A 17430-nucleotide genomic window follows, 5' to 3' on the forward strand; every position below is an offset into this window, starting at 1 on the left:
TTCTATCCAGAAATCTCTGCACAACGGCTCGAGTTTCAGTTGCCCATGTTCAAAGGAACAACAAAGGCAGTATCTCTGAAAGGTGCGAAGGATGCTTACTGTAAAATACATGAAACAAGCCAGCAGATGTTTAGTGAAGTGTTTCTTCTCATGAAAATTTTACTTGTATGTCCAGTATCCAGCTGCAAATGTGAACGCAGCTTTTGTGCATTAAGACAGTTGATGACGTGGTTAAGGTCAACTATGTCTTAGTACTGCCTCAACCATGAGGCAGTTTGTCACACTCACAAAGATGAGGTCAACAAGATAAATATAGAAGAGCTTATGAAAGAATTTATAAACAGATCATGACAAAGGAGATCTACATTTGGGAACATGTAGACTAGAGGACTAAATGAATCTTACTTCAATGAAAAGTATGAATAATTATGTGCTACATTGTATTGATGTGTAATTTTCAAGAGTTTGCAAAGACATTTTAATTATTTTTATTAAACAACATGAACAGTTTTTCAGTAGATATAAACTTATCATGAGTAACTACTAATTTTATTAATATTTGAAAACGTAATTCATGCAATGAAAGTTATTAGTAACCTTGTCAAGTATAATGGCTATCTTTTATACTGTGCAGTATGCAGGAATAAATTCATGTGGCAATTAATTTGTGAGACATTTGTCTTTATTTTATTAACATTTTGAAAACTGATCACAACACCTCACTTATACAAACCAACATGGAAACCTTGAAGTATCGTGGCAACAAGATTACTCTGTGACTGCATGTTTACAGCTTTCAGGTTCATGTAATCAAAGATTACCAATTTGAAAATTGAACAGTCCATATAAGTGGTTGCAAAAATTATCTCCCCCATCAGGTGTAAAAAAATCTATGCCCCTGTGAGCAGATGTGTAACATAAGACATGCATCAATCTGATAAGATGTACCACAGAATGTAAAGAATAAAATAAATTCCTCTAGAATCTTATTAGGTTTAAAAAAGTTTTAAGAAATGTATGAAAATAACTTTCTATAAATTCAAGTAAAATATATTACAAACTAACTTCCTACAGAACCTTATTATGTGTTACAAACTAACTTCCTTCAGGACCTTATTACGTTCAAGATGTTTTACAAAATGCATAAGGCAAACTAAATTCCTATAAAACCTTACCAAATATATAAAACTATATCTTACATGTTCTAAACGAGTTTAATACGACAGTCTGGTAAAATAAACATTAATGATTTGTTTATGGGAAATCAGTATTTTATTTGAAGACAAAAAGATACCAGATCCCTGCTGACAGTTTTGGAGGATAACAATTGAAATGTTACCGAGTTTACTAATTTAGGAGGAAGCAAAATAGTTGATGATATCAGTAAAATATCAATTCTTATATCAACTGAGGCCATCTTAAATCTAATGGTTATGTTCCCATCTTTAAATTGAAAAAAAACAAGTTCTAAATCTCAGATTTAAAGAAATCTGGCATAAATTAATCATTGGGATATGGGAAATTCTCTAAGTTAGCATACATTTTGTAAAACAACTGAACACCTTATAGAATGTTAGATATACACGACTGTTTCAGTTTAATGCAAGAGTTATGATTTTAAAAGTTTATACAGTGTGAGTGTTAAAGTTAGCTATATTTAGAAGCAATAGTTTATCACAAGTTTGTTTATGTAACTGTTTATAAATTATACATTGTGTAGTTTAATAGTAATGAACTGTTGATTGTTCTATTATTGCATCATGTAACTAGAGTCTTCTGACTTTTTTTCATTGTTTTTAATTGAGCTTTATTACATTTAGTAGTGTGTGAAATGTTCTAGACCTCTCTGTCTGGATATAAACACACATCAAAAATGTAGCTTGAAAGATAGATCTAAACTATATAATTATGAATTTTGCCATAAAGAGTATAGCAGATTTTTAAAGTGAAATTATCACAAACAGTATTGTAATAACAAAGCAGGGATGAATAAGTAATCTTGTCATTGTGTTCTAAATTCATGGGTATTATGTCTAAACAAAATAATTATTTTCTCTCACTTTATTACAAGTCATCGTATAGATCTATTTATTAGTTTTTAAAATAACTACTACATTATGTCGGTTGTCAAGCATAAGTCCAGGGGCTCCAAAGAGTTTTGGATAGGTCCTACAAAACAAAGTGCATTTTATATACTATTTAAAATGTATAGCATAGTTTACTTATTTTGTAAACGAACAAAACAGCTTAAAAATTATTATAATTTACAATCTTAGGCCTGTTAAAAGGGTTGTTTGTGTCTGTACAGTACATTCCAAAATTCACTGTGATTTTATGCCCATAATGCATTGCTGAAATTTATGTTCTAACAATCCATCTCATCTAATAAGAACCAATACTGTACATACTTATATATTCTGAGCTTAACCAAATAAATTTACCTGCACTCCTCCTCTGACATTTTGGAAGGATCAGTACATGAGAAAAATTTCCCCTAGGACAAATAGTCAGAATTATAAAACGATTCTGTCTTCACATATTAAAAAGATTAACTGTAATGAGTCACAAGCATAAATGTAAATGTATTCTTTTATATAACAATGACACATTTTACTGGAGCCTATAATTTAATATTTATCTTTTTACCTTAAAGTGCATGATATTTTCAAAACACTGAGAAACAGTAATAGCAATAGTCAATTTTTGAAAGTTAAAGCACCATCTGGATCTAAAAAATTAAAATGAAATTTCAAAACACAATGATTGTTTACATTCATTATAAGGAATTACAAGAACATAACAAAATGTATGTCCTTGTAATGTTATGTTATGTAGCTAGTTTTCACTCACAACCAGACAATATACTAAAAACACAAAGAGTTTATTTTTAAAACTGGAACATTTAAAATGATGATGACATTAAGGAACAAGTAAGTAGAGAATCTTTTACTTAATCTAGTGGATTAATTTCTAATTATCAAGTAGAAAAACTGTGAGATACAAGTGAGTTTACAATGAACTGTGATAATTTCAGTAATTTGTCACTCACAATCTCAGAAATGAAAGTGTTCCCACAAGAAATCTTGGTTAATTGGGCAGACCTTACAATTATAATTAACTTTAATCTTTTACTAATTATTACAAACAACAGTAATATTAAAAATAAAACACTGAAGCACAGCCTATCTAAACAATCTCTTAACAATATAAAAACATCAAAGAAAAATAAACATAAAATGGTTTGAAAAGTTTATCAAACTTGTAGAAGCTCTTGTGGCTTCCACACTAATATTCATTCTGTTAGATACTCATTTTTTATAAATAAATAAAAATTAAAAAAAAACCTTACACAAACATTCTCAGTTTTCTCTCAGAATATCATGACAACACAGCTTTACCAGATTTTTTTCATGAATAAAATACTGGTGTTAACTTTAGAAAGCATGCAGAACTTCAATGGAAAAACAGAGTTATAATAAAGTAATATGACATACGACACTGTAGAGGAAGTTCATAATAATGGATAATATTTAGTAAGAATTTAATTTGATCACTACAGCCTGATTTAACAACTCATCAATTATATAAATTAATTAGCATAAACCAGCTCTATGAGTGAAAACGTGCTAATTTTTTATTTTTTTTTTTTATTTAAGCACCAACCACAAATACTTTTAGTTATAAATTCCTTTAATTCAAAAAACTAATCATGCCCAGATAAATACTCTCGAACAATATAACACTCGCTCACATGAAATAAGTAAATGGTTAAGTCATCAGTTTCTCAAACATGGTAGAGTTTGATATGCATCTTCCATTTAATTTTCTCTGTAAGTAAATCTTTACTCACACATATTCACATCAAACAGTAGTTCACATTCCCACTCATACATAACATGCATAGCTGGCTCTTTGAATCTGAATTACACAGCATTATAATAGTGAATTTCAGAAACAATTTAAAAAAAACATTACTGTTAGTGGAGTGCATAGTGTAAAAATCATGAACACTGGTATAGAATTATTATGCCCTGCAATTTTATTACTGGAATATAGAGTTTATTTTATGATGTAGCATCAGCCTGAATACCACATTTTTGTTACTTATGTATTTATCACAAAATGAACAAAAGACTTGATGATATTATTGATAGGGTGATATTTCTGTCTATAAATGTGGTTTTATTATACTGCTCTAGCCACTATTGCTAGGATAAATGAGACATATGAATGTTCTAACAAAATAGCATGTTTTACAGCTATATGTTAAAAAGTATCACACAATGAACAAGAATATGCATAAGTCATTGCAATAAATGTAACTAAAGTTCTTTGCATGAGCCATTTCTATGTTCTTACTTTATTATCTTTCAGTTTTATTGTAAATGTGAATGATGAAAAACCTGATGGTAAATTTTCAAAATAACTAAGCAGTGTAAACTTCTTAAAGTTGAAAAAGCACTCAAACTCCTCTAGACATCTTTAAGTAGACTGAAAGATATGTATAATATATTAGGAAAACTTCAAAGTGCCCAACTGATTCAACAAAAAAGAATGTCATGTCAAAACACAAACTAAGAATATTCTTGGTCCTCATGCTGTCGGAGCAACCCACATACAGAAATCAGTGCAGACCAACAAGCAGCAAAGTGATACTGTGTAACAATAAAAACTCCTCATACAAAATATGCAGAGACAGTTTTAACAATATTAAGCTGAGTAGAGTGCTGAAGAAGAAATCAAAGTATCAGGAGTCAAAAGAAATGCTTCAAACATCACTAAACATATTTGATGTATGTCTCCTGAAGTAATAAAATGTACTTCCTCTGTGAAACAGCAAGATCTCCATGTGAATTAACTTATAAAAAATCTTGCAGGTTATGGATACATGTTCCACACATTCTATGGTTTACTTTATTTTTTTAATTTTGTACAAAGATACATAGGGCTACCTATGCTAGCCATCCCTAATCTAGCAGTGTAAGACAAGAGGGAAGGCAGCTAGCTAATCATCATCACCCACCACCAACTCTTGGGCTACTCTTTGACGAATGAATAGTGGAATTGGCCATCACATATAATGCCTCCACAGCTGAAAGGGCAAGCATATTTGTTGCAACAGGAATTTGAACCCACGACCCTCAGATTACGAGTCAAGTGCCCTATCTACCTAGCTGTGCTGGGTATATTAGGGTTTACAGCAACAACAACAAAAAATAAAGGACATGATATTCTACCAAATTTTAGGAGTACTAAGGACAAGTATTTGCTGATGCCTGAAACAAGAATACTGGCACAGAGTGCTATCTGCATTACAGGAGTAACACAAGCAGTCTACAAAAATATATTCCAACAAAGAACAACATTCAGAGGAAAATTTATGCCAGACTGTCAAACAATGTCCTTTGCTTGTACTTGTAAGAATAAATATTGAGGGACCTAACATTAAAAATCAGACACTTAATGTAGTGAATAAGCTAGCCTACTCTGCTGTTTATCTGGTGAAATTCAGTTTTGTTAAATATAAAAGACAAATCTTGGACTTGCAGTGTGTTTCATGGCAGAAATAAAGAAATTGCTCTACCACTTTAAGCACACATTACGGTTCATGGCTTGAACTATAAGAAAGGTCTTGGTAACAATTTGTTTAGCTTCTCATTTAGTTCTATAGCTAACTTTCAATTTTTCCAAAGCTGTTTAAGACCAGTTTCAGGAATATGGTTTGTTCACATAGTATGTGAGTGGGATATTCACAAGAGCCAACCAAAATCCAACTCAGCAACTGATACTAAGTCTTTGAGGAACAGGTAGCTATGATTCAGTATCCTGATGAGAATGAAGAAAGCACAGATTTGGGAGCATGTAGCATCAAGAATTCCTCCACAGTAAAGTCTCTTCATTCCACATTAATTTTGTTCTGAAATAAAGAAATCTCCCAGTGCCATCAAAGGTGGTACAGTTGAGCAGCAACAGAAGTATCATACCAAGCAAATCAACAGAAATGTTCTTGCAGCAATAGCATGTATTTTCTTGCTCTTGTTTCCATATGCTGCTCACTCAAAATTAATGATTCACAACTTAGGATGTTGTCAATATACCAGACCTGAACCTTAAAATTGGCCAAAATCCTGTTACTCAACTTGGCCATCCCCTTGGCCAGCATATTTCATGCACCTGTACAACTAACTACGATGAAGATAAGGAAAGTTACCAGATTTAATGGTATACATACTGAAAGGGCAGCAAAGAAACCAGTGGGCCACTGGTTAAAAGTAAGTGAATAAAGTTATGATGCTATGAATGCATAAGTAGCAATACATGGAAATGTAGTCTCCAGGCATTAGCCTCTGTATACTTCAATATGGAGAGAATCAACAAGACAGATATACTTTTTAGAGTCATTACAAATGTGCAAAGTGGCTATAATTGATTCATCACTCTGAAGCTAGAGTTGATTGTGTTGTTCTCTGTACAACTGTTCTGGCAAGCCAACTGCATGGAGAAATTAATTCAGCATTTTGTAGTAGATAGTATACATTATAAATGCAGTTCAAAAAACACAGAGTGATAATGACACGAGGAAGTATTCTGTTTTAAAATACAGTATATATAATACTTATATACTTAGTACATATAAGTCACTGAGCATTATGTCACCAATGATCACCTTGGAAGTTATATATGAAGTAAAAAAATATAGACTATGGTGGTGTGAAGAAATAAGAGGTGTATCAACCTTGCAAAATTTTGCTATGAACATTATTCTCCAACATAGTTCATCCTCTACATATGTGAAATAACTTTTAATAGACTGCTGATTGCAATGAAGAACTAATGTAACCAAATATTTAAACGAAAGATGCTAAGACAAAAGAAATGAGTTTAAAACCAACTCTTTAGAGCATCACAAATAGTGCAGAAAAACCCTCATGCAAACAGTCACTCCATACTGATCAAAGACAAAGGTGTACTGGACACAGTAGGATTCATTGTATAAATAAGATAGCTTGTTATATTGAAAATTGGAAAATAGCAATGAACAGAAACAATGGCTACATTTGATACTTCTACAATCTCTGTTTTCTGAAGCATTCCACCATTCACATTACATTAATTGGTTGACACTTAGGCATTAAGAAGGCATTGGAGAAATTAAGATAAACTCCTATTGAATTATATCCAGTTGATCTTCCACTTGTTATTTATTATTTATGACAGTACATGAAGCTACAGGAAACACTACATCATCACTCTTGTTTGTAAAACCACAAAAGTGTCACTGAAACCTCTGTACTCACATCCCAAGCACTGTCATTTTGCAGAGTCTTACACAGAATCTGTAGGGAGAATGAGGAATACCACTGATGTCATACATGACTTTACCCAAGAAAGACTTAAATCAATTAGTGATAAAATGATGCTACAGATCACTATGATACTGCTGCTAATAAGACTGGATTCCACTTACGTATTATGGTATTGGTGTACAATCCCAACCTCAAGAAAGGGCAAACTCTAAAATTAAGCAGTTGTAAAAAATCAATGATATTATTTACAGAATTTATAAAGTTGGTCCAATCTAAAGACCAATCCACTGTGATCACATGTGAAAGTATGTTGGTAAAAGAAAAGCCAACTAGGTAACTTCAGAGAAGAATCTGCAAGTACAAAGGCAATTGTTAATGAATCCAAGATTCTTGCCAAGACTACATCCTGAGAATCAGCAAGGATGGAACCATCAGTGTATTTACTTAATAATTTACCAATAATGAACTCCTCCAGTCACAGGATAACCAGTGACAATAACAGTGAAAGTTCCATCCCATTCCATCTGCATACCATGGGTCATGGAAGAGAAAAACACAGTAAAACTTCAAGAATTGACAATTTAGTGCACTGTTAGAATTGTTCAAGTGACTTCACAATCCAGATAGAGGGAAGTGTTGTAAGCTGTATGTTTGATGTTTTAAGTTTTAATTCTTTGTTAAAAGAGGCTACCAAAACGATAATGGTTTTTAAAACTTTTTAATAGTATTTCTAGAATATCTAGAATGTTAATGATTGAGAGAATTGCAAAATATCTAACATCAAAGATAAAATACCAGAACAAGTAAAGAACTGAATCAATTTCAGTTCATTCAGACTGAAAAGTTAGTGAAGTATTCAGACAAGTTTCCTTTCTTAGCACTGATTAGCCATGAAGCAGTACAAATACGTTTATTTGTATGTTAATCACAGTAACATAAGTGAGTAAATTTCTTTTGGCAGTGAAAATTTCATTTATGAACTTATGTCTACAACTGTGTACAACTTAATCTTAAAAATGACAGTAGCCTATAGTCAACATTAAGAAATAAACTAATTTGTTATTGTTACATGGTTTAGACTTCCCATCATTTTCAGCTAATAACTTAAAAGAATTTTCCCAATGAAAGAGCAACATTACAATAATAAATTTTGTTTTATTGCAGTGCACACACACTTGTTGGACCAGTATATTACATTTGCTACATTACTTACTAATTTTATTTTTAGTTCTTCTCTGTAGATTTAGACTGCTTTGATCAGAATTATTGATGAATTTATAAAAAGTTAACATGAATTGTGGTTCTTTGAAGCAAAGGAATTTGATCATTTGATGATTTCAAGCATTTTACAGTGGGGGAAGTTTGTCTAAACTGTTCATTCTCACTGCCTCCCAGCAACAGGTTTAATCATAATATTTTGATTATACTCCAAAATGGCTATTAAATGGGGGTTGGATTTTTTAACACAAACATAAATAGTAAATATAATCAGAACCTGGAATTTCTCAATCCTGTTAAATTTCATAAATAACATATTATTATAATACCAAATATATCAATTAAGAAAATAAAACAATAAACCCTGAAAATGAAAGCTCATATTAATATTATGAAAATAGCAACTTATAAAAAAATTTAAATTTTTATGAAAATTAAAAACACAGAAGTACATCATGGTTTAATGTTCTAAATGATACAGATGCTGGTATGTTTGTGAATTTAAAATATACATACAGCTGCACAGTATAATTTTTTTCTCTGTCTGATGTTCACTGAAAGAATCAAACTTGAAATTTTAGTTTTATAAGCAGCTATGTGGTGAAGTTAAAACACGTAGGCAGAGCATACTTGTATTATTTTTAAACAATTACATAGCAGATATTACACTCTAACACTTCCTTATTTACCTGCATCACTAGTTTTGAGCTCTCAACTTTATCACTCAGCCACTGGAAAAGGTTTCTTTTTTAAAAAAGATGTGCATGTATTTTTCTTTTCACTTTAACTTAAAAAAACTAAAACAAGTAAATCACACATTTTTACTCAATTTCTTTTCATTTTATTATACATTTAGCAATTTATATGATTTATACCTTGAATTTTCTACTTCTTATATTGATAACATTCTAAGTCACACACATAATAAAATGTTTCTAAAATTAACACCATACATTATTATAGTAAAAAGATACAAAGTTGATAAAACAAAAACGTCAACTATAATAGCTCAAGTACTACACTTCATGCAAGGTTTTTATATATGTGAGAGCTAGATTGAACTCTTAACCTAAAGATGACACATCTGATTCACTAAGACATAATAAACAAGCCCATCATACAGTAACTAGTTTCCTCAAACTAGCTACTGCAAGTTTTGACCTCACAAAAGTAAGCACTGACACTGAAAACTGGAAAAGACTTATTGTTTTGGGAGAATGGATAAGCTACCTTTTACTGGTTCAACAGTGGCTTCAAATTAGCAGTTACCAAACATTCATCTCTTCTTATGATCCTTGTGAATGAAATTCAACTAAGAATTGAGAGTCTTACGGCTGACAGTTTGAAGCCAGCAAAATAGGACCGATCCATTTCATTAGCTCCATAAGTTATTTGCACTGAACTAATAAAATATGGGTTATCCTGTCCATGGACTTGTAACCTGCATGAATTACATTAGTAAAACATGGGTTATTCATTTCTCTAGTTGCACTCAACTAGCTAAATATGAGTTACCCTTTCCTCAGAACTGCAAGCTAGTTGCAATGAACTAGTAAAATAAGGGTTATTTTTCCTTAGATCTGCAAGGTAGTTGTACTGAACTAGTAATATATGGGTTATCTTTTCCCGAGAACTGTAAACTGCTTTCACTAAACTAGCAAAATATATGCTTATCCATTATCCTAAATCTGTGAACTAGTTTCAGTTTTGAAAATGTTGTTAGCATTCTATCATGTAGCTGTAGTCTGACTGTTTTCATGACAAATACATATTTGTTTTTTTTAACATAGAAATCACTACCTTACTGTAATCCAACAGTTTCATTGACCTCACTATAATTTTTAACCCACATATAGTTATTAAATCATTGTAAACTAGTAGTCTAGTTAATTCCACAATACATTTATGCTTAATTAGTGAAATAAAAATGTATACCTTATTTTCCAGAAACAATTTATTCAGTATTACTGCAGCTTTTTTTATCAAAATACTGGATTTCTCAAAAAAACTTAAAACTTGCTATATAGTAGCATTTAAAAAGTAGAAGAAAAAACTTTATTATATTCAAGCAATATAAGAAGAGAATAACATAAACCTTAAACCAGGAATTAAGTTATATGCTGATTATGGTATAAGCTACACAGGGAAAGAAGTATATACAACTTCATCATGATGAAGCTGTTATTATAGAAGCAGAAAGTAGCTGAAGTGAGAGAGAAATATATTAGGAACTTAGCACTTGTGTTCTTCAAATTCTGCAACAAAATACTAGCACAGAGCTCTACCAAACACAAAAGACATCTTGAAAGATTCTTCAAGTGTAGAGAGAAAAGGCATAGAAAATGCATTCAAGCTCAGCACAGAACACAAACATGATGTAACAAAAAAGGGTCACCACTACTATTTAGTGGGTTACCTTGAAAAGCTGTACTCCAATCACAGCAAACATGAACTGAAGAAGATAAGTCACCAACATGATGTTGCATATTGTTTTGACGGCAACAATGATGCACTTCACTACGTACTAGAGATAAAATAAGAAATAATTAATATATCAAAAAATTTAATGAATTAGCTGTAAGGAAGAAAATTTGTTAAAGAGAGCCTGTCCCTATGGTCTTGAGCACAGTGTGTAGTTATGACACACTTAGAATGTAAAACAAAAAACAGCTTTTCCATGGGAAATTTTTCTTTTTTTCTCTCTCTTTTTCCTGCAGGCTTTCTTTAACTTTCTTGTTAACTCACCAGCCACAATTTTGGCTACATCATAGACTGAAGGCAGTAGCAGCCTACCTGAAAAACTTGTACTCCAATGACAGCAAATATGAAGTTTAGAAGAAAGGTCACCAACATGAGGTTGCCTATAGTTTTTACTGCTACTATGACGCACTGGACAACATGCTAAACAATATAAATAAAAGATACAACACACCATTTAATATCACAAACCAAGAAAAGAGAAAAAGAAAAAATGTCACAAGTACAACAAATAAAAGTTCCACATTAATCTGTAGGTGAAATTATAGTAAAAGGTAGACCAAACTAAAAAAGCTACTGTCTTAACAATTGTACTTAAGACAACCAATAGTCATAGCAGAAAATAATGTTTTTAGTAGGATAATGAACTTAGGTAGTTTATTTTTTTACTGTCTCTCAATGCAAAACTTCTCAAACAATTGCTACAAAACAATATTGCATATTCCACAATAAATCAGCAGGTAAAATGGATTTTTTGTTTCATCAAAAGCCATACAGAGGTACATAAACACACATACTTTCATTTATCTTTTAAAAGGTGTCTTATGAAAATATTGTACTGTTAAAATTCGTAACTTTTAAGTAATTAGGACACAACATTCAAAAACATTTAAGTCATCATAACAATAAATCGGTGCCTATAAAATATGCTATTATTTACATAAATACATATAGCTTTGTACCACACTTCTCACTAATGTGTCAACGAAAACCTTTAGATTAGAAACTTAATGTATGATAGAAAAATTAATTATTAAATCAAAATGCATTTTCCAATAAAATTCCACTTCTTTCATTGAGTGAACTTATCTTCAAAGTTAGAATGACGTAATGAAATGATATGTGTATACATAAGATTAAGAATAGGACATAGTTTGACTGGGAGTATTTCACTTCATATCTTCACATTACCCTCCATTACATCATTCACTTTTTGCCCTTTAGGAAAATAGGCCCAACTCTCAAACAGTTTTATGTATTTGTTTTAATGTAAGCTACATAAAAAATCACATTTTTAGAAAATTTTAAGGAATTCTGTATAAAGATTACATTTTTAAATACAGTTATGAGAATAATCATATGTTAAAGTACAATACCACAAAAAGAGACCAAACCTTGTTAACATGACAAAACAGCTTTACAGAATAAGAAGGTATCTGGTTTCACAAAAATGAAATACTTAATATTTGACAATGTGTGTCTGTGTGTTTTAATATAGCAATGCCACAATGGGCTATCTGCTGTGTCCACTGAGGGGAATTGAACCCCTGATTTTAACATTATAAATCCATAGACTTACCACTGTACAAACGAGGGACAATAGCTGTCAGAAACAAAAGTAATGCTAGACTAAGTAAACATGCATTTTAATATATTGCAAAACTAGAACTCTAATTAAGAATATTGATTTACTTTATGAAAGCAGTATTTTATTAATTACTTAACTCCTAAATTTTGTTTGTGTACGTCTTTGGTCACCAAAGAAGGTCGAAAAGTTTTTCACTCCTCTAAGTAAAAAAAAATTTTCTCAACCCAAACGAGCCATTTTTACATTTATATTTCTCTACAAGTGGGTTTTCTCGACATCACTGAAGGAACTAGAAAGTTTTATATAAAGAAATAAAAGAAATTTTGTTTTAAAAAAGAAAAAAATATTGAGGAAAACTATTCTGAGAAGTGATAAAGGTGTGAATTGAAGATTGATTAAAAAAGAAAATGTTAAGAAGACAGAACTGAAAAGATTAAAAATAAATGTGAAAAATTACCATAAATGGCAGTGTTTAAAGTGATAATCTAATAGGCTTCGAATTTTCTCTATCAGTTTTGGTTTTGAAACCAGTTTCAGTGCTGATGAAAATCACATAAAAAAATAAGCAAGTTGGTTGAAGTGTTGGTCAGTAAGAAGATTTTTTTTTGGTGTTAATACAAGATTTATGTTTGTTAAAATGCTCTCTAAGCATCCCTTGGGTCTATCCTACATAGTGCTGATTGAATGTTTTACACTGTACAAGATAAATGTTGCCATGCAAGTTACTTATTTAGTAAAAACTCAGTAATTTTTATGAACTTGCAGGTTACACAATGAATTTCATTACATAGGTGAAAACCATCATATGGTGGGGTGCAATACATTTTTACAGGAACAATGATATATTTAAGACTTCTGCTCTTCCAACAGAAGATGACAAGAACATCAGGAATGGTTTGTGTAAGGTGATCATTCGGTTGTAGTAGATTAAATGCTTTTTCAAAATACATGAAATGTTTCTAAGTTTAATAACAAAAGGAATCCTCTTTGATTCTTTACTATTACTGTTTAAGGCAGTGTTTCCCAAACTGTGTGCCTGATATTTCAGAATTTCGAGGGAAACACAGTGATACTGACATCTGTCGGATACCGTGCAAACTACTAGCTCGAGGTAGTTCACAGTTTTAACATTAGATCACACAACATTCCTTTCAATGATGTTCTCAAATGTTTGAGGTATGTTTTTGTTTCCTTGTACTTTGGCTACACTAATGACTTCTTAAACTTTCTAGTTTGTTATATTTTGTACATAAATGCCTGTAGACTCTCAGGGTCCATCAGTAATTGAAGTAACTGAAGGGTTTTGTGATTAAGTGTATGCAAGGTCTAGTGATGTTCAGTGAATTATTTCATTGATTTTTAGTCCTTGTGCATAAACATGGAAAGATTTTGAACATTAATAAGTGTGGGAGTAAAGAAAGGGATGGTGAACCACAGACCAGTGGCAAAGTTGTGAAGAAACAGAAATACCAGAAATATGATGAAACTTATCTTGATTTAGATTTTACTTCGGTAGATGTCAATCATGAAGAGTGTCTGCAGTGTGTATTATGTCTAAAAGTTTTGGCTCCAGAGTGCATGCTTCCAAATAAACTAAAACACCACTTAAAGACCAATCATCCTAATATAACTAGTACATCTCGTGATTATTTTACCAGAAAGTTAGAAGAATTGAAAAAACAAAAAGGTACATTTTTGAAACAAGCATCAATACCAAGCAATTCTTTGCTAGCATCCTACAATGTGTCATATAGAGTCACAAAATGTAAAAAGCTTCATACCATTGCAGAAGAACTGATTTTACCACCTAGTTGGTGAATCTGCAAGAAGACTGCTTTTAAAAGTGCCTTTATCCAACAATACTATCAGTCACAGAATCCAACACTTGGTCAAAGACCTCAATGATCAACTAATTGGAAAAATGGAATGAAAGGTATTTGGGTTACAGCTAGATGAGGTGACAGATAGTAACAAGAATGCTCATTTGATTTGCTACACACGGTTTATGGATGGTGACACAATTTGGGAAGACCTTCTCTTCTGTAAAATTATCACTGCAGGTATAAAGGCTCAAGACTTGTTTGAGATTCTTGACACTTTTATGCGTGAAAACAACTTAGACTGGACTAAGTATGTTGGCGTCTGTACTGATGGAGGTCGCTCTTATTTCCAGCTATTATGGAAGGTTGCAGGCACTCATATGAAGCAGAGCTCTTGATGCACTGTGGACCCACTGCATAACCACAGGGAAGCCATTGCATCAAAGTATCTCAGTCCTCCACTGAACTTAGTCATGGAAAGTGTGTTGAAAGTGGTGAACTTTATAAAAACTTGGCCACAGAAGACGAGCTTTTTAAAAAAACAGTATAAGGATATGGGATCTGAGCACACATCTTTGTTGTACTACTGTAGCTCATAATGGTTCTCCCATGGGAATGTACTGTCCCATGTGTTCGAATTGCAATAGAGAAGGTTTCAGCCTTCAGAAAAAAGTTACTACTATGGAGAAGAAAAATGAATGAAGATGGTAGCAAAGACCGTTTCCTTCTGTTACAGCAGTTTGTTACATCAATATAGTTGATTTGATCTATGAACTAAAATCTATTTTTGAGGAGCACCTAACAAAGCTCAGTGACTGGTTTGAAAATTACTTTCCAGAAGATATGGAGAAGTTTGCATGGATCCAAGAGCCATTCAGAGTTAAGGCCTCATCCAAATTTACCTGTACAGAAGAATAAAATCTTATTGAGCTGGCTTGTGACAAGACTTTAAAAATAAAATTTGGCAGCATGGAACTAACTTAGTTTTGGATATCAGTAAAAGATGAATATCCACTGTTAAGTGCTAAAGCTCAGTGAATCCTAATTCCATTTGCGACATCACATACCTTTGAATATGGGTTTTCTAAGGTTGCTGTGATAAAAAGCAAGTACCATGCAAAAATCAATGTAGAACAGGAAATGAGGATGACAGTGTTTAATCTGATTCCAAAGTTTGAGAAGACGTGTGCCTAATAAGCACACACATCCCACAAGTAATTGTGGTTATTTAAAAATGAAATACAAATATTCTTTTAATTTTCAATTTTCATATATTATTCTTTCAAACGGCTACTAAGCTATTAGGACATAAATACTTATTAAATATTAAGTTGTTTGGACCTCACTACTTATTAAATGGAACTGTTAGGTTTTACTTTTTGCCTAGGGGCACCATGAAAAAAGTGCTGAGACACTAAAGGTGCTGTGAACCAAGAAAGTTTGGGATACACTGGTTTAAGGAGTCCCATGTTGAGAAAGTGGTAAATTTATGGATTTCCAATGCTAAATTCAGGAATTTGGTTTTCCTCAGTGGACACAGTGGACAGCCCAATGTGGGTTTGATATAAGGAAAACACAAATTTACTGTTTAAGGATAGTTTTTCACTGAGTGTTGTTAGCTTATTCAATTTGTACATTAGTTTGTGTATTGTTATAGCTTCTCTATAATATAATTTGTTTCACGTCCTTTATGTGTTTTCTGTAATATGTATCATCAGAATATTTTTTTTCTTCCATTCAAATATCTTGACATCAAGATGTAAAATTTCATCGTATCAATGGATGGTGCCATTGAGGAAATTAATTTGGGTAGGAAAGTGATGAAAGGTAAACTTGATTGCTTTGTGAAAAGTGTTAGCAAATGAAATATAGTCTTTAAGTGACTCCAAATTGGCTATACAAATGAAAAATATGCCATCTATGTAACACTTCCAAGTGTGAAGTGTTACATGAATTTCCTTTAAAGGAAGGATTTTAGTAGAGCCCAAATCCCACAATAACACAAATCATTACTATTAAACTTGACAATAACACTACTCAATTTGACATTTACAAATCCACAATATTACTAATAGCTACAAGTAAACTCGAAAATAACATTAATCACAAATAGTAAACTCGGCAATAGCAGTAGTAAAGTTGATGGTAATAGATCCACAATAACACCAGTAACATTAGTAAGATCTACAATAAAACTAGTTACTACCAGTAAACTCAACAGTAACACCAGATAATCCTGGTAAAATCTATCTACAATGTAAATTTCTAGCTTAACAAAATTATTAAGTATTAAAACTGAATATCTGTAATTGTCCCTTGGACTTTTACAAACATACTAACCTTTAAACCTTTGGCACGATTGATAGCTCTGAGTGGTCGTAGTACTCTTAGCACCCGAAGGATTTTAACGACAGAAATTGCGTCATTACTTGAAGGGAAAAAAAAACAGCAAATCATAATACAGAATTGAAAGTTAATGTACATAAAATCTAGTAGCAAAATACATACCTTATGGAGGGGAATTCTTTATATTTTAACTCCCTCAGTAATTTTAATCCACACAGATAAACAAAAACATGTATTCAATAACACTGTTTTTCTTTCATTTTGCTGAGCATTTACCAGTCATTACAAATTACCAGTGCTTTCCAAGTTTACCAAGTCCTTACATTTCACAACATATTTTTAAACTTTCGACTTATTAGACAGTTTATAATGTTTGTTGTTCACTATTAAACACAAAGCTACACAATAAGCTACCCGAACTGTGCCCACTATGAGTATAAAAAAACAACTTATTTTAAGCCAAAGAAGCCCACAGATTTATCTCTAAGCAACCTATCTCTATTAATATCATTAATACTTGTTAGCTTCGATTTTTTTTTTCATTTTGACAATTTTGCTAAATTTTAAATTAATTCTGAAAAATATATTTCACTAAAGGATAGTGATTTTGGTAAATTTGTTTATTTCTAGAAGAGTTCTAATTTTAGTGAAACTTGGTATTTTTAAACATTCA

General features: G+C 31.7%; 1 protein-coding gene across 3 annotated transcripts in view; it reads right to left on the reverse strand.

Annotated features, from left to right (window-relative positions):
- Positions 1 to 17430, reverse strand: part of LOC143237828 (voltage-dependent calcium channel type D subunit alpha-1-like) — a 99636-nt gene that overhangs the window by 60454 nt on the left and 21752 nt on the right. For all 3 annotated transcript variants that reach the window (XR_013020281.1, XR_013020282.1, XM_076477470.1), the window contains 3 exons: positions 16752 to 16839; positions 11319 to 11426; positions 2442 to 2494 (listed from right to left, as the gene is read on the reverse strand). Coding sequence is in view for 1 of the 3 variants with exons in the window: in XM_076477470.1 (XP_076333585.1) it covers positions 2442 to 2494; positions 11319 to 11426; positions 16752 to 16839 (249 nt within the window). In the remaining 2 variants the exon portion in view is untranslated. The remainder of the gene's footprint in view (positions 1 to 2441; positions 2495 to 11318; positions 11427 to 16751; positions 16840 to 17430) is intronic.

This window comes from Tachypleus tridentatus, chromosome 13 (genome assembly GCF_004210375.1).
Source record: "Tachypleus tridentatus isolate NWPU-2018 chromosome 13, ASM421037v1, whole genome shotgun sequence".
NCBI lineage: Eukaryota > Metazoa > Arthropoda > Merostomata > Xiphosura > Limulidae > Tachypleus > Tachypleus tridentatus.